At 44.7% G+C, this 27950-nt stretch overlaps 1 protein-coding gene across 4 annotated transcripts in view; it reads right to left on the bottom strand.

Moving 5' to 3' along the window:
• dcc (DCC netrin 1 receptor) overlaps positions 1–27950 on the bottom strand; it is a 1158836-nt gene that overhangs the window by 622175 nt on the left and 508711 nt on the right. For all 4 annotated transcript variants that reach the window (XM_033033465.1, XM_033033449.1, XM_033033455.1 and 1 more), the window contains exon 3: positions 5541–5825. In XM_033033465.1, coding sequence (XP_032889356.1) covers positions 5541–5825 — 285 coding nt within the window. The remainder of the gene's footprint in view (positions 1–5540; positions 5826–27950) is intronic.

The raw sequence follows: 27950 nt of genomic DNA on the forward strand, positions 1-27950 counted from the left end.
CCCACCCTCCCTCTTATCCTCCTCGCCACCCCCTCTCCCTCTTGCCCCTCTCTCTGTGTCTCTGCCCCTTCTCTCTCTGCCCTCACTCTCTACCCATCCCCCTTCCCCCCTCTCTAGATGTGACTGCAAGTTGGGGGCTATGCGTCAGTAGATAGGGTGGTTATGGGGTAAAGGAGCAAATTAATAATATTAATATAATATCAAGGGGGGTAATTCGCGTGAGTGCGGGGGGGATAATTAGTGTGTGTGACGCTGCATGCCGCCTCCCCCCCCCACAACCGCACGTTGGGGGAACAGACCCAACGGGTCTGCACTTGGTCTAGTACATAAATAAAATCAAGCCAACTCAAAAATAATAGGTAGGTCAAAGCGAAAGATAAAGAGCTTTGTTTTGCAGAATACAGTTTCTCAGCATGGTATCGCATCAATTTCATAGACAAAATTCCAAACTTTGAGTCGAATCGACTGTACCCTAACTTAGTTTTGTTTGGAGATACTGCGAAGAAACAGGTCCTTCGGCACACCGAGTCGGCACCGACCAGCGATCCCCATAATCTAACACTATCCTACACACCAGGGACAATTTACAATCATACTCAGCTAATTAACCTACAAACCTACAGACAGGGTCTTGGTGGGACCACACCTGGAGTATTGCGTACAGTTTTGGTCTCCTAATCTGAGGAAAGACATTCTTGCCATAGAGGGAGTACAGACTGATTCCTGGGATGTCAGGACTTTCATATGAAGAAAGACTGGATAGACTCGGCTTGTACTCGCTAGAATTTAGAAGATTGAGGGGGGATCTTATAGAAACTTACAAAATTCTTAAGGGGTTGAACAGGCTAGATGCAGGAAGATTGTTCCCGATGTTGGGGAAGTCCAGAACAAGGGGTCACAGTTTAAGGATAAGGGGGAAATCTTTTAGGACCGGGATGAGAAAAACATTTTTCACACAGAGATTGGTGAATTTGTGGAATTCTCTGTCACAGAAGGTAGTTGAGGCCAGTTCACTGGCTATATTTAAGAGCGAGTTAGATGTGGCCCTTGTGGCTAAAGGGATCAGGGGGTATGGAGAGAAGGCAGGTACAGGATACTGAGTTGGATGATCAGCCATGATCATATTGAATGGCGGCGCAGGTTCGAAGGGCCGAATGGCCTACTCCTGCATCTATTTTCTATGTTTCAATGTTTCTAACACATACGTCTTTGGAGTGTGGGAAGAAACCGGATATCCCGGAGGAAACCCATGCAGATCACGGGGAGAACCTGCAAACTCCATACAGACAGAATCCGTAGTCAATATCAAACCCGGGTCTCTGGTGCTGTAAAGCAGCAACTTTACCACTGATCCACCGTGCTGCCCAATAGCATATGCAAGGACCATGCAGAGGCCTGATGAAAGAGGGGGGAAAACAATTCCTGAGTCTGGTGGTGTGCGTTTTCAATCTTCTGAACATTCTGACCGATGGGAGGAAAAAGAAGAAGGCGTGACTGGGTGAGAGTAGAATGAATCTATGTATACTCAGGCAAATTGTGTCCTGAAGTCAGAGCAGTCTGTGAGAAGTTGAGATGCTGTCACAGAATGATGATTTGTGGAATTCCTGCTCTTTGCTGCATGTTTGGATTAAGGTCTGATCAACATTAAAAAAAAACATTTGGACAGATACATGGATAGGAAAGGTTCAGTGAAATTTGTGTGAGAGGGATATGGGCCAAACACGGGCAGATGGGACCAGTTTAGCTGGGACATCCTGCGTGGCATGGGTAAGTTGGGCTGAAGGGCCTGTTTCCATGCTGTTTGGCTCGTTGACTCCGTGACTAAGTCTGGAACTGAGCAATCCTGGGCATGGGGTGGTTCTGTTATTGGTGAGTAATTGCTGGTTGATGGTGCTGATGATAACAGCTTCCACCACTTTTGCTATTGATGGAGGACAAGTGACGCAAAAGAATTGGGTCTGTCCTGTGTTCGGTTTTAGCACACAGAACATCAGTAGCACAGCTGAGATATTGAATGATCCCATTGTCCTTTATGGAATGAATCAAAATGTCTGGAGATGTGATGGAGGGGGGATCTCAGGAAAACAGGAAAAGGCAAATGGATCGTACATTCAGCACTTCAGGTTGAACACGACTGAAAATGTTTCATTTATTTACTCTCACATGCTGGGCCCTCCCAATGTTGAGGATAGAAATGCCCCTGAAGCCTTTTACTGCTATAGCTTTTCAACCCCGTTTTTTAATATCCTGCAGACTTTGCAGACCCCCCATCCCTTTCCCACGCTGGGTTGCCTTGGGCCACTTCTGTACTCTGTCTATCCAGCCAGCTACTGGAGACAAGTGGAAATAAAAGTTGCTGGTGATGTCCTGCCTTTACATTCAGCAGGTCTTCCATAACCTTGGAATTTCCATAAGAGATTTAGAGACTTAGATAAATAGTCATAGAGTACTACAGCATGGAAACAGGCCCTTCGGCCCAACTGGCCCACACTGGCCAACATGTCTCATCTATGGTAGTCCCACCTACCTGTGTTTGATCCATATCCAGAATATGCATTGGCTCATTTATTTGCAAGATGCGTTAAATTTTTACCCAGAAATGAGGAACAGGGTACTGATTCTGGATGATCAACCTTAATCATGTTGAAAGGCAGGGCTGGCATGATGGGCCAAATAGTTTACTCCTGCACCCACTGTTTCTATGTTTCTATCCCTCCAAACCCGTCCTATCCATGAACCAGTCTAAATGTTTCTTAAACGTTGCGATAATCCCAGCCTCAACTACGTACTCTGGCAGCTCGTTCCATACACCCACCACCATTTGTGTGAAACTTCTGGACTCTCCCTGGCAAACACACGGATTCACCCTTTTCCAAAATATCAAGTCCAATAAATCTCCATGGCATTCCAAACAAAACATTGTACTAAGAGCCACTCATGACGTGGAGGTACCAGTGCGGTTTTTGCGTCACCCGATTCAGACCCAGTATACATCTCTGCAGATAAAATCTATGTGGCATGAATAACGATCACCAAGGCCAGGACTCGGAATTCTTTTAGGCTTCAAACAGCAAGTATCAAAAAAAAGTCATTGCACAGATAAATTGCTTAAGGCAGCCAAGCATCCACAGCGATATTCTTTATCCATCTCAGCTGTGTTTTGCTATCACAGAATGGACCGCTTACTGGCAGGAAGAGAAGCAATGTCGATAGCTGAGGACCAGTTCCCATTGATGGTATACGGCTAGTGCTGAAATTGTTGCTCAGTGCAAGGATGTGTCAGGCATAAACAGCCGTGAAATATGATTTGGATTGCCACAGGGTAAGTTACAGCTAGCCTCTTGAGACTTGAAATTCATCCTATGAGAATCGCAGATGTATATTTAAGTTCTATTACTGTACAAATGTAAGAATGCTCACAAGGCACCGTTGAAATACCGCTTTAATGAAAATGTTTCCATTAAGGCAATGTCCAGTAAAATACCTCTGCCACATTAGCCCATTGTGGCTTCATCTCTGGGGCCCGCATTCAACTTTAGCTTTAACTGCTGGGCTGAAACTTTGCTCTGTCGACCAAAATGTCAGAGTCTTAAGTGAAATGGCTTCTGGCAGTTATATGTGGCACTATATTAAAAATGTCTTCTGAAAAGGTCAGAAGGATGACTCCTCGGAGAAATTGAAAAGATCCATTAGTACAGGATGGATATGGTGTTCTGGGGTTAGTGCAAAGGACTATTATTATTAATGATTTTGAAGGATCTTTACTCCGCCACTGATTGCTTTATGACCAGTGAGTGCGTAATACTGACACTGCTCACATTGGCCAATTGCACAGCTTATCATTTCCTGATGAAGAAAAATATGCATTTGCTCATTCCTGTTCAAGATGCATTCAATTGGTACAGTGTAAAATAAAATAAAACATGCATTCCATAATGCAAATTACCACTAACGGATGCAAGCATCTGCTTTCAATGGGAATATTTAGCGTTTAGTACCACAGATAAAATTTGAAGAAGGGTCTCGACCTGAAATGTCATGCACCCATGTTCTCCAGAGATGCTGCCTGACCTGTTGTGTTACTCCAGCACTTTGTGTTGTTTAATGCAGTAACCACCATCTGCAGTTCTTTGTTCCTACAGATGGAATTTTAGGGCAGCACAATGGTGCAGCAGGTAGAGCTGCTGCCTCACGGCGCCGCAGACCCGGGTTCGATCCTGACCTCGGATTCTGGATGTGTGGACTTTGCGCTCTGTGACTGTGGGGGTTTCCTTCGTGAGCTCTGCTTTCCCACCACATCGCAGAGATGTAGATTAATTTGCCCCTGTAAATTGGCCCGAGAGTGTAGTGAGTGGATGAGAAAGTGGGATAACATAGTACTTGTGTGAATGGGTGATCGATCGATGGTCGGCATGGATCCGGTGGGTCAATTTAGGTATGTTGCAAAACTTACCTTCAGCGGCGCTGCAGTTCTGCCTGCTGCCCGTGTGTGCGACTTTGGCGCCTTTGAGAGGGGGGCGGGTTTAAAATGCGATTTTCTCTAGGCTGTTGAAATCGATGTTGTTCAGCCTACATAGTTGCTGACGAAAAATCGCTGCGAAATTCGTTTGCTGCAAGTATTTTTAAACTAAATTGGGTTATTTCATTGTTATAGTAGATTAAAAATCATCCTTAAAGCTGCGAACCCCGACAACGGGACGGTTCTCATGTAGGGGACAAGGCAAGGTAGGTTGTTTATTTTTACATTAAAAAGGGCTTCTTAAGATCCCTTTATACAAAATTTTATGTTGCGAGTAGCTGACTTGGGGGCCCATTCAATCCCGCAATATCTTGCATGCCGACATGGGGTACAAATTCACCGTAATGGCAACGTTCTAAACCAACACGTTCCACAGAATCCCACTGGCAAGCTGATTTAAATGGCCATTAATTTACAGCAATTGAACATTAAATCCCTTCCATTTGGCCTATAAATTAATGTCAACGAGATTTAAAAATCATGTTTTATTGTGAATTCTTGTGTGAATGTTCTTTGGACACTTAGGCTATTTAAAAATGTTAATCTTTCCTTAAGAAACGGATAGATGTTTAGATCTAGTAATTGAATTTTGGAATTAGCTACAATTGGGTAACTAACTAATTATATGCTTTAATTTCAGGTCATCAGATTGTTTCATATTTGTTTCAGAATGCTTCAATCTATAATAACTGAAAATTTCTTTCGGTTCTCTTAATTTTTAATAAAGTTATGGGCTTTAGACTGTCCTCGATCACAGCTTTTGTGTTAAGTCAATGGAAAATCAATAGGGAACAAGATGCTAATTTCCGAGTGAACTTTTTTAATACTGAAGATATGAAAGTGAATTAGGTGTCAAATTAAACTTCTTTGTATGCTTTATCTGATGGGATAAATTGCAGACTTGATTTTTTTAATCTCAAAATGTTGTAACATTGCTAGTCAATTGGCCTGTTTCCCTGCTATGCCATCCAATCAAACTTTCAATCAGTCAGAACACGTCCGAGTCCAGAGATCCTCTTACCAGACAAAACCTGAAGTTCAGCGTCGTTCCCAGTCCTTGAGCTGCCGGGGTTTTCTGCTAGGCACCTGTAGGACCCACTGTCCCCTGTCTGAAGCTTGCTAATCACCAAGGAACCGGACGGGAGAACGGCCATGCGGAGATCATCAGCAGTTAGCTGCAGATCAATGCGATTTTTCTGCCAATGAATGGAAGGCATGGGCTCGCCGGTAACTTCGCATTTCAGCTCGGCAAGGTCTCCTGCATAAGCCGCGACTGACTCCGTCTGCGAGATAAATCTCAGCGGACCTAGAAATAAACAAGACAACATTTGTTAGATGCGGCGGGAAGCTGAAGAATAAAATTCAAAGCTTTGACATCACAGTGGTGACACGATCTGGGGATTATTGATTATAGGGAACACTTCTTTCACTCATTGCTATTTCAAAATTGCCGTAACAAAGCAAACTGTACATCAAAGGGAGTGATGGGATTCATTACATTTTAAGCATTAACAGAGATAATTTTTCAGTGAACTGTCGGCATTACGGGTTAAACAAATCGTAGAAGAGTACAGCACAGCAACTGGCCCTTCGGGTTTTTGCCGAACATCATGCCAAGTTAAACTGATTTCATCAGCCTGTACACGATCCATATGCTATTCCCTGCACTTCCCTATGCCTATCTGAAAGTTTCTTAACGCCACGATGGTATCTGCCTCCACCACCACCCCTGGCAATCTGTTCCAGGCCCCTACTACTCTCTGTGTAAAAAACTTGCCCCTCACATCTCCATTAAACTTTCCCACTCTCAGCTTATAGACACATAGAAAACATAGAAAAATAGGTGCAGGTGATCATCCACAATCAGTACCCCGTTCCTGCTTGTTCCCCATATCTCTTGATTCCTTTAGCCCTAAGAGCTAAATCTAACTCTCTTGAAAACATCGTGAATTGGCCTCCACTGCCTTCTGTGGTAGAAAATTCCACAGATTCACAACTCTCTGGATGAATTTTTTTTCCTCATCTCAATCCATGATGGCGTACCCCTTATTCTTAAACTGTGACCCCTGGTTCTGGACTCCCTCAACATTGGGAACATTTTTCCTGCATCTAGCCTGTCCAATCCTTTGAGAATTTTATATGTTTCTACAAGAATTCTTCTCATCCTTCTAAATTTCAGTGAATACAAGCCCAGTGGACCCATTCTTTCATCATATGTCAGGCTCGCCATCCCGGGAATTAGCCTGGTGAACCTACGCTGCACTCCCTCAATAGCAATAATGACCTTCCTCAAATTAATTCAAGTGTTCAAGTGATCAAGTTCAAGTGTTCAAGTGAGTTTATTGGGTTGATATTAACGGGGCTGTGGGTCCCCATCCTACTCCTTCCAAAGTCCACAATCAGTTCCTTGGTTTTGCTGGTGTTGAGAGCCAGGTTGTTGCGCTGGCACCATATGGACAGTTGCTCGATCTCTCTTCTATACTCTGACTCATCCCCATCAGTGATACGTCCCACAACAGTGGTGTCATCAGCGAACTTGATGATGGAGTTCGCACTGTGACCGGCTACACAGTCATGAGTATAGAGGGAGTACAGCAGGGGGCTGAGCACGCAACCTTGAGGTGCTCCCGTGCTGATTGTTATCGAGGCTGACACATTTCCACCAATACGAACAGACTGTGTGTGGTCTGTGAATGAGGAAGTTGAGGATCCAATTGCAGAGGGATGCGCAAAGACCCAGTTCTGCGAGTTTGGTAACCAGCTTTTTTTTTTTTTTTTTTTTTTTTTTTAAATCAAAAATATTTATTCACATATTAAAATAGTATTGACAATACATTAAAACAAAACACCACCATAATACAAGACGAGCTAAACAATTATATTGCAATCCTTGTCAAGGATACATTCAACCCCCCTCGGTGCCCAGCGGTCCCGGAACTCCCTCAGGGTGCCCGTAGACAGGGCGTATTCCCTTTCCATCTGCACCCGGGCACGGACGTATCCCCGGAAAAGGGGCAGGCAGCTGGCTCGGGTAGAGCCCTCCACCGTCTGGCGCCGTGACTCGCGGATGGCCAGCTTGGCCAGGCCCAGGAGCAACCCAACCAGGACATCTTCAGCCCTACCCTCTCCCCTACGCACAGGGTGTCCAAAGATGAGGATGGTGGGTGAGAAATGCAGCCAGAAGGCAAGGAGCAGCCCCTTTAGGTATTGAAACAGTGGCTGCAGCCTCACGCACTCCATGTACACGTGGTACACAGACTCTTCCAGCCCGCAAAAGTGGCAGGCGGCTGGCGAGTCTGTGAACCGCGAGAGAAACAGGTTGCAGAGTACACCTCGATGCAGTACCCTCCACCCCAGGTCCCCAATGTAGAGGGGGAGAATCCCTGCGTATAGGGACCCCCACCGGGGGCCCCCCTCGCGACCGGAAGGCAACACCGACCGCCACTTGGTGTCCGGACGGTGGACCAGGGCGAGGAAGTGCAGGGTGTGGAGGAGGAGCCTGTACAGGACACGCCTCCCTGCGTCTCGGAGGGAGACGAAGGGTGTCGTGGAAAGGCGGCTCAAATTGTGTGGGACCGGCTCCCGGGATGGATTACGGCGCCTTGGTCACTTTGGTAACCAGCTTTTTTTTTTTTTTTTTTTTTTTTTTAAATCAAAAATATTTATTCACATATTAAAATAGTATTGACAATACAATAAAACAAAACACCACCATAATACAAGACGAGCTAAACAATTATATTGCAATCCTTGTCAAGGATACATTCAACCCCCCTCGGTGCCCAGCGGTCCCGGAACTCCCTCAGGGTGCCCATAGACAGGGCGTATTCCCTTTCCATCCGCACCCGGGCACGGACGTATCCCCGGAAAAGGGGCAGGCAGCCGGCTCGGGTAGAGCCCTCCACCGTCTGGCGCCGTGACTCGCTGATGGCCAGCTTGGCCAGGCCCAGGAGCAACCCAACCAGCACATCTTCAGCCCTACCCTCTCCCCTACGCACAGGGTGTCCAAAGATGAGGATGGTGGGTGAAAAATGCAGCCAGAAGGCAAGGAGCAGCCCCTTTAGGTATTGAAACAGTGGCTGCAGCCTCACGCACTCCATGTACACGTGGTACACAGACTCTTCCAGCCCGCAACAGTGGCAGGCGGCTGGCGAGTCTGTGAACCGCGAGAGAAACAGGTTGCAGGGAACACCTCGGTGCAATACCCTCCACCCCAGGTCCCCAATGTAGTGGGGGAGAATCCCTGCGTAGAGGGACCCCCACCGGGGGCCCCCCTCGCGACCGGAAGGGAACACCGACCGCCACTTGGTGTCCGGACGGTGGACCAGGGCGAGGAAGTGCAGGGTGTGGAGGAGGAGCCTGTACAGGACACGCCTCCCTGCGTCTCGGAGGGAGACGAAGGGTGTCGAGGAAAGGCGGCTCAAATTGTGTGGGACCGGCTCCCGGGATGGATTACGGCGCCTTGGTCACTTTGGTAACCAGCTTGGAGGGGATGATTGTATTGAACGCCGAGCTGTAATCGATGAATAACAGCCTGACATAGTAGCTTGAGGAACATGAGGACAGCTTTGAATGAGGAGATCAGCAATTATTTGTGTGGGGGGTGAAACATGACTCCCTCCTTTTCCCCTGTAGGAGGGAATTTCTTTTTGAGTGTTTCATTGGTGCACACTGTTAAGGCCTTCAATGAACCAATTTGGTCAATAGACTGACCACTAATCTACGAGCTGGTTTATTTTGTGTTTGTGCCCATCTGAGTCAAGCCACATACAGGGTACAGGTATAGCACAAAATGGCACAGGGATCTCACATTTGTGAGTTTCCTGGATAATGTTTGCTTCAACAAACTAATATCCATGTTGACAACAGTGGAAATACATGGTCAGTTCCAGAGAAGAGATTTTCAGTACAACACCACATTCCGAGCTGGAAAATTTAGTTTACCACAGATATGTATTACAATTTGTGAAAAAAAATGAGTGAAACAGAAATGTGGAGCCAAGGAAATTGTACAAATCCTGAAATTAATAATGATTCCACAGTTAAGTAATAAGGCCATAAAATCAAACCTTATGCTCAATCTGAAACTTGTTTGGATGGCATGTGGATAATTGCGTGAAGTTCTGGTCCCCACCTTAGACAGGTAGAGGAAGCTTTGGTGTAAAATAAACAATGGCATAAACAGGTTGGGCACACCATCTGTTTCTACATTACATATTCTATGTGATTGCACATAAGTCTGCACAATCCCCTTGGTGCATTTCCAAGAAACCCAAATCCAACGTTGACAAGAACCTAAGTTACACAAAAATGCTGGAGAAACTCAACGGGTGTAGCATCTATGGAATGAAGGAAATAGGCAATGTTTCGGGCCAAAACCCTTCTTCAGACTGATAGGGGGTGGGGGGGAGTGGGGGGGGGGGGGGAGGGGGCGGAGGGAAGAAAGGAAAAAGGAGGAGGCGGAGCCCGAGGGCTGAGGGAGAGCTGGGAAGGGGAGGAGACAGCAAGCGTTAACAGAATTGTGAGAATTCAATGTTCATGCCACCAGGATGCAGACTCCCCAAGCGGAATATGAGGTGCTGTTCCTCCAATTTTCAGAGGAATTGGTGATGGGGAGATATACAGAGTTACCGGTGAGGCAGCGAGGCTGGGCGTCATTGGTTGGCAAGAGAAGGTTGGCGGCAGCATCGACGTGGAGGTCGGCGAAGGCGGCGTCCTGGTGAGTCCTGGAGCTGCTCCTCGTGACCAAGATGGCGTCGCGGGACTCAGGCAGGCGGCGCACGCAGGAGTTGGGGTCCGGAGCCTGTGGGCGGTCGAGTCGCAGAGTGTCGGCGGTGGGAGCGGCCTGGAGGTGGGCTAGTTTCAGGTCCTTGGTGGAGTTAAGGTGGGCCAGGAATCGTTGATTGAAGAGGTGGATCTTGCGGAGGATGAAGTATAGTTGGGGTCCGTTGCAGGTCTGGGTGAGTGAGGCCCAAAGTTACGGGAGAGTCAATGCGAGGTCCTGCTGGTGCCGGCGCATCGCGGCCAGGGTAGATCTCAGTGCCCGGTTGGAGAATTGTTGAGTATGCCGGTAGATAGCCAGTCGGTACCGATAGTCTGGCTTGGGACCGAACTGGGAGGTAGGGAACTGGAGCGGGAAACCACGAGGTATGAGATGGAGGAGCAGGCATGTCACGAGGAAGCAAATGTGGCTGTGATATCGAGTCTGGGTTAGGATGTAGACAAGAACCTGTTTAGTTCCTTCTTGAAATCCATCATATTCCCACCACTTGGGCTAATTATCTGCCTTGAATTTTACCACATCTGTACTGAAACTATTATTTTCATTTATTGACAATTAGTAAATATTAATTGAAGAAGAGTCTGAAGAAGGGTCTCGACCCAAAATGTTACCTATCCATGTTCTCCAGAGATTCTGCCTGATCTGCTGAGTTACTCCACCACGTTGTGTCCTTTTGAATATTGACCAATACTTCAGCCACAAAATCCTGCTACTCGTTCTTGCTCTTTCCACAGCCACCTCATGCTTCCCAGCAAGGTTTGTGGCGTAAGGAAGAGGCAGAACCGAAAGCCCATGGAGGTTTGAATCTCCTAGGCGATGTGCTGTGAAGGTGCCAGAATGTTTCCTTTCCCTCTTGGCTCCCTTGTGCTTGGCTGCTACCAAAGAGTACATATCAAGTCTCGGAACAATGCTAAATGATCATTAATATCGCAAGACGGCATCTAATTTTATCACCACGGCTGAAGGAAACCACCTCTGACAACAATTATGTATTTGAGGAGGGTCTGAAGAAGGGTTTCGGCCCGAAACGTCGCCTATTTCCTTCGCTCCATAGATGCTGCTGCACCCGCTGAGTTTCCCCAGCAATTTTGTGTACCTATGATGTATTTGAGTTCAGTTACTACAGATATGATTACCTCAGCAGAGATGGCAATTGCTGAACAGTATCCACTGTGCCATCACACTGATCCAGCCATGCTCACCATACTGATGATGATGTAGAGCCACATGAATTATTCTGAAGTAGGGTAAAAGTGAACCATTTACAAACAACAATGTCGGCAGGTGTCTCCAAACTAACAGTGGGATTAGCAGGTTGTGTGATCATGTCTGCGGTGAGATTAATTAGGCATCACTTTCTGCCCATACAGGTTTATCTAGTGTTTAAGAAGGAACTGCAGATGCTGGAATATCGAAGGAACACAAAAATGCTGGAGAAACTCAGCGGGTGCAGCAGCATCTATGGAGCGAAGGAAATATTCGGCCCGAAACGTTGCCTATTTCCTTCGCTCCATAGATGCCGCTGCACCCAGCTGAGTTTCTCCAGCATTTTTGTGTACCTTCAGATTTATCTAGTGATGTGGTGAATCCGAATTGTTGGCTTTGAGAAGGATTTTCAAACAGAAGATAGGTAGTGGTATTCGGACTTAACCCAGGTTGAAAATGATGATTGAGAAAGTAAAGGCAGTATCTTTGAGAATAAAAGGACACAATGTGATGGTGTAAACCAGTGGGCAGGGCGGCATCCCTGGAGACCATGGATATTTTTCAGTGCGGTTCCCTTCTTTAGACCGCTTGTGGCGAGGGGGCAAAAGCTGGAAAAGAGATGGGATCAGGACAAAGCCTGGCAATTGGTAGGTAGATATAGGTGAGGGGGGGGGGGGGGTTGATTAGCAGATGGTTGGACAAAGGTGAGAAATAAAAGACAAAAAGTATGAGATAAGGAGGTAAAGGATTGAGGAGGCATGAACTGTGCCAACCTGAAACGTCATCTATCCATGTTCTCTAAAGATGCTGCCTGACCCACTGAGTTGCTCCAACACTTTTTGTCTTTTATGTAAACCAGCATCTGCATTTTTTCGTGCCTCTCTTCTCTTCAGTGTCTTAGAGACTGATAAAGAATGGGTTTGTAAACTTATGAATGAAAGTCTTTTCTATCCTCCTGTGGTAAAGCTCACAATGAAATAAATATAACCACAATCATAAGCTTTCTTAGCTGATGTCAACATACATATAAAACAATCAAAGAGACTGATACTCTTTGGAGACCTTGGTTATGAACGCTGTCATTTCTTATTCATGTATTGAATCAAACTGTCGCTGAATTTTGAGACACAAGGAACTACAGATGCTAGAATCTTGAGCAGAACATAAACTGCTGGAATAACTGGGCCAGGCAGCATCTATGGAGGGAATGGATAGGTGACGATTCAGGTCATAGCCTTTCTTCAGAATGATTGTGGTAAAGGGGAGAAAGCTAGAAAGGAGATGGTGGGGACAGGACAAAGCCTGGGATGTGCAGGTGGATACAGGTGAAAGGGGTTTGATTAGCAAATGGGTCGATTGAGTGACAAAGGTTAAACAACAAGGTGTGAGATAAGGAGAGAAGAGGAGAGAAATGTAAAGCCAGAGGGAGTGATATGGATGGAACTCTCCCCCCCCCCCCCGTCCTCTTCTACACATGTCCCTCTTTCTGCCTTTAAACCTCAGTCTGAAGAAGAGTCCCGACTCGAAACATCGCCGATTCATTCCTTCCACAGATACTGCATGACCCGTACAATTACTCCAGCACTTTGTGTGCCGCTGAATCTTCTTGACCTCAGGCTTATTGTGACAATTTTCTTTTTGGTATTGAGCTAAAATATATACAAACACTCTGCCCACTGCTGCATGTGTGTACGCCCACTCTCAACAATCAGTCCATTTTACAGTTACATTCATGCAATTTTATATGCATATTCACTTGTAAATATTTTAATGGTCTTCCCTGATGTAGGAACAACCAGTAAAATATGCTGTCAGAATAGAATTATATGAATAGACTTCACTTCCCAACGTTCACCTTTATGCATTGACTTTAAGTAAGAGTGATGGAGCACTCCACACTAATTGGCTCACGTCTCCTCCACAAATTGACTGCTGGTTCACAAATGTACAAGCATGCAAGGCAACTTTTATTTTCCACTTGTGTGAAATATGATATGAGTGACTATGAAATCCATCGAATGCACTAAACACTGTTTATACTGAATATATCTACCTTGATGCCAAGTTGTCTGGTGTTGGAAATCATTGTTAACAGTAGCCATCTGGTGCTAAAAATGGACTACATTTCTCCAGCTAAACGCCTGTTTACATATCACCGAAGACGTCTTCGGCAATACGACTGGCTCAGTTTTTAAACCTTGTGCTTGAAATTGGTTAAAAGTCATCTTTGATGGCTCAAGTTCGACAGTTTACCCTACCTCAAAAGAAATATCTTTCAGATGCACTTAAAAAAAAATGAAAGTAGAGAATAGGAATCACAAAATATTCATGGCAATAAGCAACCACAGAAATGTCACAATTAAGCAGTTACAGAAAAAGGGAGTCTGGAGAGAAAGATAATTCATATTTTTTTCAGATAGTTTATTTATAATTTAACCTTTTACATTAGTTTAGTTTAAAAGATACAGCACAGAAACAGGCCCTTCGGCCCACCGAGTCCGCGCCGCCCAGCGATCCCCGCACATTAACATTGTCCCTCATGCCCTAGGGCCAATTCACAAATTTACCAAGCCAATTAGCCTACAAACCTATACGTCTTTGGAGTGCGGGAGGAAACCAGAGCTCCCGGAGAAAACCCATGCAGCTCACGGGGAGAATGTACCAACCCCTTATAGATCGCAGTCGTAGTCAGGATCGAATCCGAGTCTCTGGCGTTGAAAGCGAGCAACTCTACCGCTGCGCTACTGTGCTGCCCTTCTTAAAACTTACTTCAGCAAATTATGTCATTTAAATATAACTTGACGAAAATGTATTCATTATTCAGTTCAGATTGGCCTGGAAATATGGGTGCAAGCTTTCTCTTTGAATTACAGGATGTTTGTTACCATGAAATGGTCTGGAGAATTGGATCCGCAATCATTGTATCCCATTCCGGATCGCTTGTGACCATCGAGCAGCTTGTAGATGACGGCTTTCCAATGATATCATTGCTTTCGCCCTTCTTACTGTGAGGCTAGGACATACAATCTCAGCTGACCTTTGAACATAAAATCATAAAAGACAGAGAAAGGATAGACAATCAGAACCTTTTCCCCCCAGGGAGAAAATGTTAAAGACCAGAGGGCATACCTTTAAGATGAGAGGGGCAAAGTTTAAAGAAGGTGTGCGGGACAAGTATTTTTACACGGAGCGTAGTGGGTGCCTGGAATTTGCTGCCAGGGGTGGTGGTGGAGGTAGTTACAGTAATGGCAATTAAGAGGCTTTTAGGTAAACACGTGGATATGCAGGGATTGGAGAGATTAGGATTCATGTGCAGGCAGATGAGATTAGTTTATCAGGGCATTATTTATGTCACAAACATAGTGGACCAAAGGTACTAACAACAAGCTGGAGTAACTCAGCGGGACAGGCAGCATCGCTGGAGAGAAGGAATGGGCGACGTTTCAGGTCGAGACCCTTCTTCAGACTGGTTTGGGATATAAGGGAAACGAGAGATATAGACGATGATGTGGAGAGATAAAGAACAATGAATAAAAGATATGCAAAAAAGCAATGATGATAAAGGAAACAGGCTATTGTTAGCTGTTTACAGGGTGGAAATAAGAAGTTGGTGCAACTTGGGTGGGGGAGGGATAGAGAGGGAATGCCGGGGCTACCTGAAGTGAGAGAAATTAATATTCATACCACTGGGCTGTAAGCTGCCCAAGCGAAATATGAGATGCTGTTCCTTCAATTTGCATTTAGCCTCACTCTGACAATGGAGGAGATCTAGGACAGGAAGGTCTGTGTAGGAAAGGTACTGTACCTGTGCTGTACTTTGCTGTGTTCTGTATCTAATGGCACTACTCAGGGATATGGAGAGTGCCCACAGAGGAATTGTATCTCATTACGATACAATGTCAGATTGCGCTGACAGCCAGTCATAGAAACATAGAAACATAGAAAATAGGTGCAGGAGTAGGCCATTCGGCCCTTCGAACCTGCACCGCCATTCAATATGATCATGGCTGATCATCCAACTCAGTATCCTGTACCTGCCTTCTCTCCATACCCCCTGATCCCTTTAGCCACAAGGGCCACATCTAACCCCCTCTTACATATAGCCAATGAACGGGCCTCAACTACCTTCTGTGGCAGAGAGTTCCAGAGATTCACCACTCTCTGTGTGAAAAAATGTTTTTTCAGTAGTTTTCCGTGAAGTGCCGGAATACAGAATGTGATAGAGGTGAGATGGCAGTGACCTCCCAATCTACTGTTGACCTTGAGCTCGAGCAATGGATGTGCTCGCTTCACCTGGATGTGCTCGCTGATCTTCAATAGAATGGTCTTATTTAATTAATGTACAGTAAATAGAGTTTAAATGAATTGATCATTTTGGAAATTTTTTAAATATGTTTCACCACTATTTGTTACCACGTCTGACCAAATGAGATGTTTAATCTACTGCAGTGTCGGAAGGTCTGAACCATATGCGATTTTGCTGCCTGCCATACTTCTGGAATAGCTGCAACAGCGAGGCTGCCAAGCATTGGTCAGGTAACGTAGCACATTTCTAAAGGGAACACAACTAGGCCACAAAAATGGACACAAGAGGCTGGAGTAACTCAGTGGGTCAGGCAGCATCTCTGGGGAACACGAATGGGTGATGTTTCAGTCAACACCATTCTTGGCTGCTTTGGCATAGAAGCACCATGTGGAAGCAGTCTGCAGAAGTAAGAATTTCATTGTTCTATCTGGGACATATGACAATAAAACACTCTTGACTCTTTTCTCCAGAAAAGTTCCCTGACTACTGAGATACTCCAGCACTTTGTGTCTTTTTAAAAAAACCCAGCATCTGCAGTTCCTTGTAATCACAACTCAGTTGCAATTTGCCAACGGTGAAATAAATAGATGATAACTTCAGCTGTAGCGCCAACCATGAAGTAGCTTACTATGTTTGGATGATGTTAAACTTTTGGAGTTCAAAGGTCATGGATATCTTGTGTGCTGTGATCATCCTGAGCTGATAATCATAAGGTCATAAGGAATAGGAGTAGAATTAGGCCATTCGGCCCATCAAGACCAGTCCGCCATTCAATCATGGCTGATCTATCTCTTCCTCCTAACCCCATTCTCCTGCCTTTTCCCCGTAACCTCTGACACCTGTACCACGATTTATTTGAATATTATTGCAGCGATGCCCATGTAGTCAAACAATGTACGATAGTGGCATTTAAGAGGCTTTTCGATTGACACGTGGAAGTGCAGGGAGTAGAGGGATATGAATCGTGTTCAGCCAGATACGACCAGTTTGACTATACATTATGTTCGGCACAAACATTATGGGCCGAAGCGCCCGTTCCTGTGCTGTACTCCTGACATGCGTTATGTGGATCATGCATCACCTCTCACAAGAGTGGCCACATGTCATGGCTGGGCCTGTTAAGCTGCAGCTCAATGATAACCCATGAGAATAATAATATGGGAAAAATTATTTAAAGTGTTTTTAATATATTAATCTGCATGAATAGCGTTGTGAACATTGTTCATATTAAAATGAAGACTAATGCAAATAGAACATGTATTAAAATAGTATAAAGTCATGAAGTCAAACAGGATGATCAGTAAAGTAAAATATGATGCTAACTGCAAATATGTTCTGAAGCAGAATTATGTTTAAAATTTGCATACCGTGAAAGTCAGGGAACTAATTTGGATCTTGAATCTGTGACATTATGTTGGAAGCAGTCAGATATCCAGGCATAGAACCTGTATATTAAATCTACCTGGAATTATGCATGGCACTTGAAACATGTAAATTAAGGCTAGGACACTGTTTAAGAGTTAAAGGGAATAGAGGGAGGTGTGGGGAGGAGACACAGAGGGGGGAGGGGGGGTGGGAGTAGGGGGGACATTCAGAGAGCCATGTTGCTGACTTAGCCAAAGTTCGTCACAGAATTCTAAATGATCCTTGTAACGATTCAATAAATTGCTCAGCCCCAGAAGGGAGTAAACAAGGGTTTTAGGAAAGAGCTCAATGTGCAAAAGAATAGACAAAGCTCCTTGCAATTAAAACACACAAAATATTTTTTGAAAGGGAGATAGGAAAGCTTTAGAAATTGGTGGGTAGAAGGCAAGATCAAAGAGGGAAATGTATAAAGTATGGGGTTAAAGAAGTGACAAACCCCGCAGAAGAAAAAAACCCAGCAGGAATCAGGACACAGATGGAGAGGCAGAGACTCGAGTCACAGTCGCTCAGTGGGTGAGCCTCAAAGCTTTCAGGAACAGATTGCAACTATCATCTCTGTCAAAGCTTCTTTGTACCGGATGCATCTTACTGAAATAGGTATTGAAAATGCTGAAAAGGCTCAGCAGGTTGGGCAGCAGATGTGGAAAAAAGAACTAACAGAACCAACATTTCAGGTCAATGCTCCTGTGTCAGAACTGGATAAGAGGTCATTTAAATTGCAGAACGGGGTAGCAGGAGATAAAAAGATATGTAGGATAGGATGAGATCAGGTCAAATGGATAAAACTGACAGGTAGGTGGTACATGCAAAAACGTGTTGGAAGAACTCAATGGGACAAGCAGCATCTGTCGAGGGAATTGAAAGATGAGGTTTCAAGCCCAGGACCCATCTTCCAGCTTGCTCATGGCCTCACTCTAGGAGTGGAAGAGACCAAGTCAGCACGACAATGGGAAGGAGTTAAAATAATGAGCAACCGGGAGCTCCATCGGGCCTTTGTGGACAGAATGCAAATATGTATTTGGCGAAATGATTGCCTGGTCTACGCTTGGGGTTGTACGTTGACGCCAATACAGGAGGCCTCTTTCCGAGCACTAAATCCAATAGACGAGGTTGGAAGAAGTACAAGTGAACCTCTATCTCATCTGGAAGGGCTGATGAGGTCCCTGGGCAGAAATGAGAGAGGCGTAAGGTTAGAGATCAGTTGTTACATCTCCTACAGTTAGAGGAGAAAAGTGCCCAGGGAAGGGGAGGGTTGGGTGGGAAGTCATGTGGGAGCTGAGGAGTTTTTATGATAAGTGAAAATGGATGCAGACAGGAAAACATGAATGGATATGATACTTGTTTGCCTGTTTAATTTTTTGAGGATAATAGCCGGGATGTGGCACACATCCAGCTGTACAGAGAAAATGAAACCAAACTCACAGATGGATGACTGGCAGAAATGGCCAGCACTGATTCAGGTAGTTGCAGAGTTCAATATTGAGATCAGAAGGTTTCAACATGCTCAGACAGAACATGTGTTGTTCCTCAAGCTTGCCTTAGGCCACATTGTAACAGTGCTGGAGACTACAGACAGTTAGATCAGAGTGGATGTGGGATTTTACTTTGGATTACAAGCATCTGCAGGTTATTTATTATGTAGGAAAGGAATAGGTGACGTTTCGGGTCAAGACCCTTCTGTCAAAACGTTACCTATTCCTTTTATCCAGATATGCTGCCTGACTAGCTGAATTACTCCAGAATTTTGAATCTATCTTTAGTGTAAACCAGCACCTGCAGTTCCTTCCTACACATTATTTATTATGTACTTTTCATTTACTTAATAAATGTGTTGCACTTATAATCAGTGTAACTGTATTTACCAGTGTTTCAATGAAGTAACGAGCAAGTCTCGTGACTTAATTTAAATTAGCTTTAGGTTTGTTAAAGTTTTAGATTTGTGCTGAAGTACAGCAAAAAGATTAGTTTTGCATGTTATCCAATCAGCTCAAATAACACCGTATTAAGTCAAACTCATCTTGTAGGCTCCCCTCGGCCATGACTGACCATGGGTGATGCATCCTAGTTGTTGGCTGCTTGCTCCAAACCTCGGCTAGAGTAGCGTCGATTGTGGCTGAAAAGACCAATGTGGGAGTGACAGTCACTGTGGCAAAGGTCACATTTGTGTGTGGTCACTGGTTTGTTTAAGTTGCTGCGTTCCCGCTTGTCTGCTGCTGCGTTCAACTGTTTCTCTTCCCCCGTTTTGAGATGTTGGTTCAGGGTACCTCTCCACCTCGTGCGGTCAGCTGCAAGGCTCTCCCAGGACTCCACATCAATGTCGAGCGCCTTCATATCACTCTTGCAGACATCCTTGTAACGTAGCTGGGGGGCAGCTGATGGTTCTCCTCCCAGATGTCAGCTCTCCGTAGAGGATGTCTTTTGGAATACGGCCATCCTCCAGGCGGTGGACATGGCCCAGCCTCCGCAGTCTGCGCTGCCCGAGTAGAGTGTACATACTTGGGAAGGCCAGCGGGAGACAGGATCTCGGCGTTGGACACTCTGTCTTGCCAGGATATGCCCAGGATGCTTCTAAGGTGGAAGGTGTCGTGTCTTCTCTCCAGTCTGATGTTGAGTCTCCTCTCCAGTCAAACTCATGTACAATATATATAGCAAAGGGGAAAATACAGAGTATTGAATATAGATGAATGACATCCTGCCGAGAAGATTTACGAGGATGTTGCCAGGGCTCAAGGACCCGTGCTATAGGGAGAGGTTGGGCAGCCTATGACTTTATTCCATGGATCACAGGAGACTGAGGGGTGATCTTATAAAGGTGTAAAAATCATAAGGGGAATAGATAGGGTGAATGCACAGAGCCTTTTACCCAGGGAAGGGTAATGAAGAACCAAGGTTAGAGGGGAAAGGGTCAATAGGACCCTGAGGGGCATTTTATTTTCTACACAGAAGGTGGTGGGTCAAAGAAACTAACTCCAAGAGGAGTTATTTGAGGAAGGTACTGTAACACCATCTAGAAACATAGAAACATAGAAAATAGGTGCAGGAGTAGGCCATTTGGCCCCTCAAGCCAGCACGGCCATTCGATATGATCATGGCTGATCATCCATAATCAGTATCCCGTTCCTGCTTTCTCCCCATATACCTTGATTCCGTAAAAAGACATGTGGACAGGGACATAGATAGGAAAGATTTGGAGGGATATGGGCCAAATGCAGGCAAGTGGGACTAGCGTAGATGCAGCATGTTGGTTGGCATGGGCAAGTGTGGCCAAAGGGCCTGTTTCCATGCTATATGTCTCTATGACTGGTGGGTGCCAGTACCTGAGATACCACTTTGTTTTGCATGCTGTCCAATCAGATCAGATAATACTATTTATAACTGCACTCAAGTGAAACTCAAATGGAATAGCTGGAGCTAAGAGGAGGATACAGAATGCAGAATATAGTTCTCAGCATTGTAGCGCATCATAACGACAGAGCCCAATGTCTGCAATCGGGTGGAGGTGAATTGGACTGTATCTTAGCTTATGAAAGGAACATTCAGAAGTCTGATAACAAAGAAGCTGTTCCTGAGTCTGGTGTTGCGCACTTTCAGGTTTTCTGCACCTTCTGCCTGCAGGAGCAAGGAGAAGAAGGGACATACCTTTGATTATGCTGGCTGCTTTCCCAAGGCAGTGCAAAGTGTAGATGGAGTCAATGGTGGGATGTCTGGTCTGCCTGATGGACTGGGCTACATCTAATACTTCAGTCTTGAAAGTAAAATAAACTATAACTTTGTAAATCTTTTGCCACTTACAATGAAATGGGATTGGCATTGAAGGGGAATTGGTTAGATTTTATCTTGTTGGAGCAGGTCATGGCATGTATATAATAGAAAGTTGCTTGGCACTTGGCAATATTATTACTGCGATGATTTCATTTTCGCAGATCATGATCTCCAAAATAAATGAAGCCATCCAGTCTGGAGGTTTCCCTGCAAACAGTCTATGTGTTAAATCTGCCAACTCAATAGTTGCTGAATCAGTTGCCCATCTGTCATTACATCTGATTTTCCATTCTTAAAAGTGTCACGTCAACTAGCAACTGCCTTGCTTTCGCGTTCAGCTTGCACCCATTATAGGCTCCTGCAGCAATGAACTGTCAGCTTTCTTAGCTCCAAATTCACAGCATCAGCAACCACTGCCAGAGAAGGCACCTCACTCAGCAAATTAACAGGCTCAAGGCGAGCTCAGTCTCCAAAGCTGATAGTCACGGAGTTGTCTCAGCAATGAAAGCAAACCCATATGTCCTATTCCTTCCCAATTAAATGCAAAAGTGTAAACTTGTTTTGAATTGACTGTTTTGATATCCGCAATCACTGTTCCTTGTGCACCTACCCTTGCAAAGCATTAAAATTGGCGAAGGTTTATCCATTTCTGATGAGCCTTCTCATAGAACATAGGGAAGTACAGCACAGGAACAGGCCCTTTGGCCCACAATGTCTGTGCTGAACATGCTGCAAAGATAGAAACATAGAAACCTAGAAACATAGAAAATAGGTGCAGGAGTAGGCCATTCGGCCCTTCGAGCCTGCACCACCATTCAATATGATCATGGCTGATCATCCAACTCAGATCCAACAAGATAAACTTATCTTATCTGCCTGCACATGATCCATATCCTTCCATTCCCTGCATATGTATGTGCCTACATAAAAGCCTTTTAAATGCCACGATCTAGTTCAGAATTTTAAGTTTCTTCTTCTTTCTACAGTGGAAAACAGCAGTGGAAAAATATTTTTGCATCATATGAGGGCAATTTTCTGCTGTCTTCAAGCTTTCTGGCTACCCAGCCCTACAAAATTAGTTGCTTGACAGAAAAGGAGGCTTCCACTACCACCACCCACCTCACCTCCACTCCCCTCCCCACCGCAAGCTCAAGGCGGGACAAGCCGTCACTGTTATTGAGTGTTTATGGATGTCATTGACGTTTGCAAACATTCATAACTACTCAGGACCTCTTGAAAAGTAGTGTTGAAGAAAATATCTATCAAAAATGTAAAACCCACATGACTAAAAACAGTGAAACATTTCCACCACCCTTTCACAGGCAACTGGATTTTCACATTCACTTTATTGGGGGGCACTGTTGTTGCAACATTTATAATATAGTCATAGAGTTCTACAGCATGGAAAATGCTCTTTGACTCAACTTGTACATGCTGACCAAGTTGGTACATTGGACTAGTCCCATTTGCCTGTATTTGGCACATGCCCCTCTAAACACTTCCTATCCATATATCTTATGGAATTTATAATTGGATCCTCTTCTGTAGCTTCCCCTGGCAGTTTGGGTAGGGAGGTCCATAGACTTCCCAGTCTGAGGACTGGGGTACCTGTGGAAGTTGATGCAGCTCAGGTGGACACTACCTTGTTCAAAATGGTGGCAGCGGCATTCAGAGGAGAGGAACAGTGGGAGTTTTCATCCCGTGCCCTCAGAGTGCTCTGGATGACCCAAGGCTGGCTGCAGGAGGCTCCCCGGGGCACAGAGGCCAAGCGGCAAGCTCATTGGTCGATGTACCCAGATCGAGGCGTTGGCGGTGCTGGCCAGTGGAGGCCCTGAAGCAACCTAGGGCACAATTGGACTGGGTGCTGCTCCAAGTGGCAGAGTGCACGGATCATACACAGCCTACAGCGGCATGGATTGGCAGAGGAGTGCATTGTCAACGTCACCTGGCCAAGCCAACTTTACAACTGCAACCTAATTCCTCTGCCAGGCCAACATGGCCAAGTGAAGACTCGGACATTTTAAACAACTCTGAACTTGAAGGGCACTAGATAGCACCAGAAATCTGGCGACTCCTGTGCACAGCCTCAGTGTAATCTTCTGTTGTTACACTCTTGTAATTACATTGTGAGGTGACAATAAATGGTCATTGAACCATTGTAGAGTCTATTGACGTGGCACAGATATCCCAGGTGAGCACTCTGCTGTACAGAAGAATACACTTCAGTCTATGGTTGGGAATAACTTATTGATGGGCTCCTCCACTGACACATGCATTTGAAAGGTGTACTGTACATCATTTGTGAAAACCTAGAAACTAACCACGGCACCATTATACTAACAATCCCTGAAAGCTTTTCAATGAAGCTGAAGATGTTTTGTCACTTCATTTTAATCTGCTAGAAGGCAGCAACATTTTGTCTTTCAAGGGTTTATCCAACTTCCTTTGAGTGTGTGTAGTGATTCTGCATTGACCACCCTTTCAGAGTAAATTCTGGATCATTTATTCTATGAACTCATAGAACAGAGGGAAGCAGTTCAAACCCTGGTGAGCTCATCTCGATGTGGGTCGAGGATAGTAAGTCAAGTGGTATCCCATAGGTAGTGCAGTTTCAGTAGAGGACATGATTACATAATCCAAAATCATAATCATAATCCATAATCAGCCCATGATCGCTGTCTTAAAGTCACATCATCGTGACTAGTGGAGTTGTATTCAAGCGTTGTACGTACAAAAATAAAAAATAAAATAACTAAATTCATCCAGAAAGGCAAAGTCATTCAAAGATAGACAAAGTCTGAAGAAGGGTACCAAACAAGAACGCAAACATCGCCCATCCTTTTTCTCTAAATAACAGCTGCTACTCCAGCACTTTGTGTCTATCTTCAGTATAAACCAACATCTGCAGCTCCTTTCTACACACCATCATTCAAATATTAGCCCTAGTTAGGCAAATTACTATATGATGAAAGAATGATCACCAGATGGTCAATAAAATCAGTGAAAGGAAATATACGTTCTATTTTGGAGATAGTAGCATGACTTGGAAATGTACTGCATTTGTAGCTTATATTAAACCTCTCGTACTTTAGTCAATTGCCCATCAAGGAATGTTAAATGTTAAAATGGTAAGATTAAACGAGAACTTACCAGTTTGAAGTTTGATCTGTATTTTATGAGGAGTTACGATGAGGGATTACGTGAAGAACCCGCTCAGCACGCATGCGCGGCATACTTCAAAGCAGCGGTGTGGAATCACAGATAGACACAGTTATTGAAGTAAACATAGTAAAGATAAGGAGACATCAGTTTATGAATTTGACCCATATTATTGAGGGTGGGAGCGGAGAGCACGTAATCTCTCATCGTAACTCCTCATAAAATACAGATCAAACTTCAAACTGGTAAATTCTCGTTTAATCTTACTATTTTACTTCAGAGTCACGTGAGTGATTCCGTGAAGATTTCAAAGCTCTGTGATTTCAAACCGTGTAGCAGTTATTACTACATCACTGCCGAAGTCTTTGAGGGAGGAAGTGTGTTATCGTAACCAACCAATGAATCTGTTTGTAGAAAAACACAATGGTATTTTTTAACAATAACAACAAAGAAATTAAATTGCTCCCCTGGGCTTAAATTAAATATTTGCAGTCTGTAAAATCTTTCCTGCAAATAAAACAGGTTTTGCCAACGGCTTATTATAAAATTTCTGAACGGTCTTTCCCCCCACCATCCTGCTGTAGCCAGGATGTGGTTTATAGGCACGTCCATTCTTTTAGCCGTCGACGTGGATGCTGCCCTGGTGGAATGAAATTTGTACATGTTAGTTTTTATCCCAGCAGCTTTTTGCACCTGCTTGAGCCATCTCGAAATGGCTCGTCACCCGACCATAAGGTTTTTGATGACTAACCCACAAGGCTTTTCATCTCACTCGAATATTTTGGTTGTGTCTATGTAGGATAGTAGGGTCATGGCACATAACCGTGTTTCTGGCGGGTAAGCCCGGAATTCCACGACTGGATTAGGTGTTCCTGGTCTGCTCTGTTTGATCATTCCCTGGATAATGACAGAGATCTGGTCTGGAGCTGTGAGCATGGTGTCCAGTCGCAATAGGTGTAGTGACTGGACCCTCTGTGCAGATACAAGTGCCATCAACATGAGTGTTTTGAGCATAGATGGTTCCAGGTTGAGGGATCTGGCTGGTGGCCATCCCCTGAGGTATGTCAGGACCACACTGACATCCCATATATGGGTGTACCTTGGTCTAGGGGGTTAGAGTTGTAAATACCCTTCATTAGTTTGACCACCAGCTGGTGGGACCCCTTGGCCTGTTGTCCTGGAGCTGGTTTTAAATAGACAGGCAGGGCAATTCTAGCTGTGTTGATGGCTGTAGCTGAGTCCTTCATCGTGGTGAAGGTTCACCAGGAATTCCAGTACGTTGGTAACTGTAGCGGTTGAGTAGGTGGTCCCTGTATCCAAGCAGTACTTCTCCCATTTTTTGATGCTGGACAAGTGCTGTTTTTTAGTGGATGTTCGGAGGGAAGCTGACATGGTGTCGACGGTTTGTTATGATAATCCCAGTCCCAGAAGTGGTTTGTGCAGAATCTGCAACCCAGGAGTTTGATTTTTTCATGGCACGGGTGGCTTGTGCCCGACACTGGGTGTTAATAACTCTGGGTCACTGGGGAATACCATCGGAGTTTCAACAACCATGTCATGGAGTATTGGGAACCATGGCTGCGTAGGCCAGTCGGGTACTATCAAAATACCTGAAGCAGAGTCCATTTGTACTGTGCGTAGTCCCCGACTGATGAGGCAGAAGGGAGGAAATGCATAGAAGAAGAATTTCCCCAACCCAGCGGGAACGCATCTACCGCTGCTGCCTCAGGGTCTGGTTCCCAAGCGACATACATAGGTACCTGGTGATTTTGCCTTGATGCAAATAAATCGATATCTGGCGTGCCATATTGCTTGATAACTTTTGTGAAAATTTTTTTGGGGGGTTTTAACATCCATTCGATGTTGTCATTAAATTTACGTGACCTGGTGTCTGCCACTGTATTTAGCTTACCTGGCAGGTAAGTTACTGATAGCCAAATATGTCTTTGGACACACCATTGCCAAATTGTGTTGATCAACTTGTCGCATGATACCGATTTTATGCCGCCCATATGGTTAATGTAGGCCACCACCGTAGTATTATCTATTTATAACCGTACATGCAAGTGATGCATATTTATGCATATGCTTTTAAACCATAAAAGTCACCCAACATCTCTAGATAATTAATGCCCAGTGTAAGTGGTAACGATGATTCTAGGTTAATCCATCTACTACTTGTGCTGGATATAGTTGGTCCCCAGCCTTGAGCACTGGCATCTGTTTGGATAACTGACGTAGGATTAGTGATGATAATAGGCTGAAACTATGTCAAATGTTTTTTGCCCACCACTGTAGTTCTGATATTACTTCAGTGGGTAACTTCATGAAACGATCATAATGACCTGTATGTCGTTTTTGGTACAAAGGTCCGAATTATGTAGCCGGAAATGCTGCTACCATTTTCCCAATTAATCTGTTACTTGTCGAGTAGTTGGTAGTTTGTTGACCATTAAATTGTTGCATGATTGTGCCAATTCAACTATGTTGTCTCTTGGCAATGTTACAGTCACGTAGACTGAATTAATTGTGAAGCCCAAGTAGTCCATGATAGTGGATGGCTTCAACTTAGATTTATCTGGATGTAAGACAACCCCAGGGTTTCGAATAACTGTTTGGTAGCTGAACAGCTAACATAGTCAATTTCATGGTCTTGCCTACCATTTAGGATATCATCAAGATATGCCATGACAATATGTTTTTGTCTTCTGAATATTGCCAGAGCTGGTTTTAGTGTCTTGGTGACACTCTTGGCTGATGTGAACCCATTGGGTAACGCTTTAAACTGCTATAGCTGCCCATCCAGGTAAATTTCAGGTATCTGCGATGATCCTTGTGAATGGTACTAAATAGTAAACATCTTTAAGATGAATGTTTGCCATGAAGTATCCTTTGGAATTTAGTTGTTTGGCAGTAACAACCGGTTACATTTTGAAATGTATATATTTAACAAACATATTTAGTGAAGTTAAGTCAATGATGATGCGACATCCACCATCTTTTTTGGGTTTAGTGAATATATTTGATACGAATTGCGAGGGTTCAAGTTTTCCCATGATATCCTTTGTAATTATTCTCACCAGTTCAGCTTGTCCCTCTTGTTTCTTTAACGGAGAGGGGAAAAATACCCTCTGGGGTGAATGTTGACCTGGTGGCAATTTTTCTAGTATGATTTGTATTTGTATTCACTAATGCCATTGAGTATATACTGATCACTCGTGATAGACTCCCATGTGTTAGTATTACTCTATATACTGGTAGGAACCAGACCCACCTACCTCCATGGTTATGGGTATTCTTCTGTTTCCTGCCGGTCCAACGAGTGTTGCACGTCGTCTGACGTGGCAGTGACGTTGGGGGGTGGCACATTTTCCATGGGGTCCGCTGTGGGCCCTGGTCTAAAGAAGACTTTCGGTGATAGAATGCGGACCCCGAGCTTTCATCAGTCCGATAAGGTAGACGTTGACTGATGGACGCGATGGGGTGCTGCTGCGTAGGAATTACTGTTTTTGGTTTGCTCGTCCCGGCCCTGCCCTCATGAGCCGAAAGTTTTGTAAAACCTCTTGCATGTCCTTCATATGCTCTGTGAGGTTTTTGCCAAAGAGCAGTGGGTCTGGCTCAGTGGCTGGGATATGCACAACCCCACAATGTAGGATTTTATGGCAGGTCTTACGACTTGTTTACGAAGGTTGTGGTCATCTCCGTATTTGTCCATGGAACGAGGAAATAACGATGTGATGGCTGACATCAGGCTTTTAACGGCCTCCTGCACGTGGGGTTTCCACGTAGCT

Source organism: Amblyraja radiata, chromosome 1 (genome assembly GCF_010909765.2).
Source record: "Amblyraja radiata isolate CabotCenter1 chromosome 1, sAmbRad1.1.pri, whole genome shotgun sequence".
NCBI classification, from domain to species: domain Eukaryota; kingdom Metazoa; phylum Chordata; class Chondrichthyes; order Rajiformes; family Rajidae; genus Amblyraja; species Amblyraja radiata.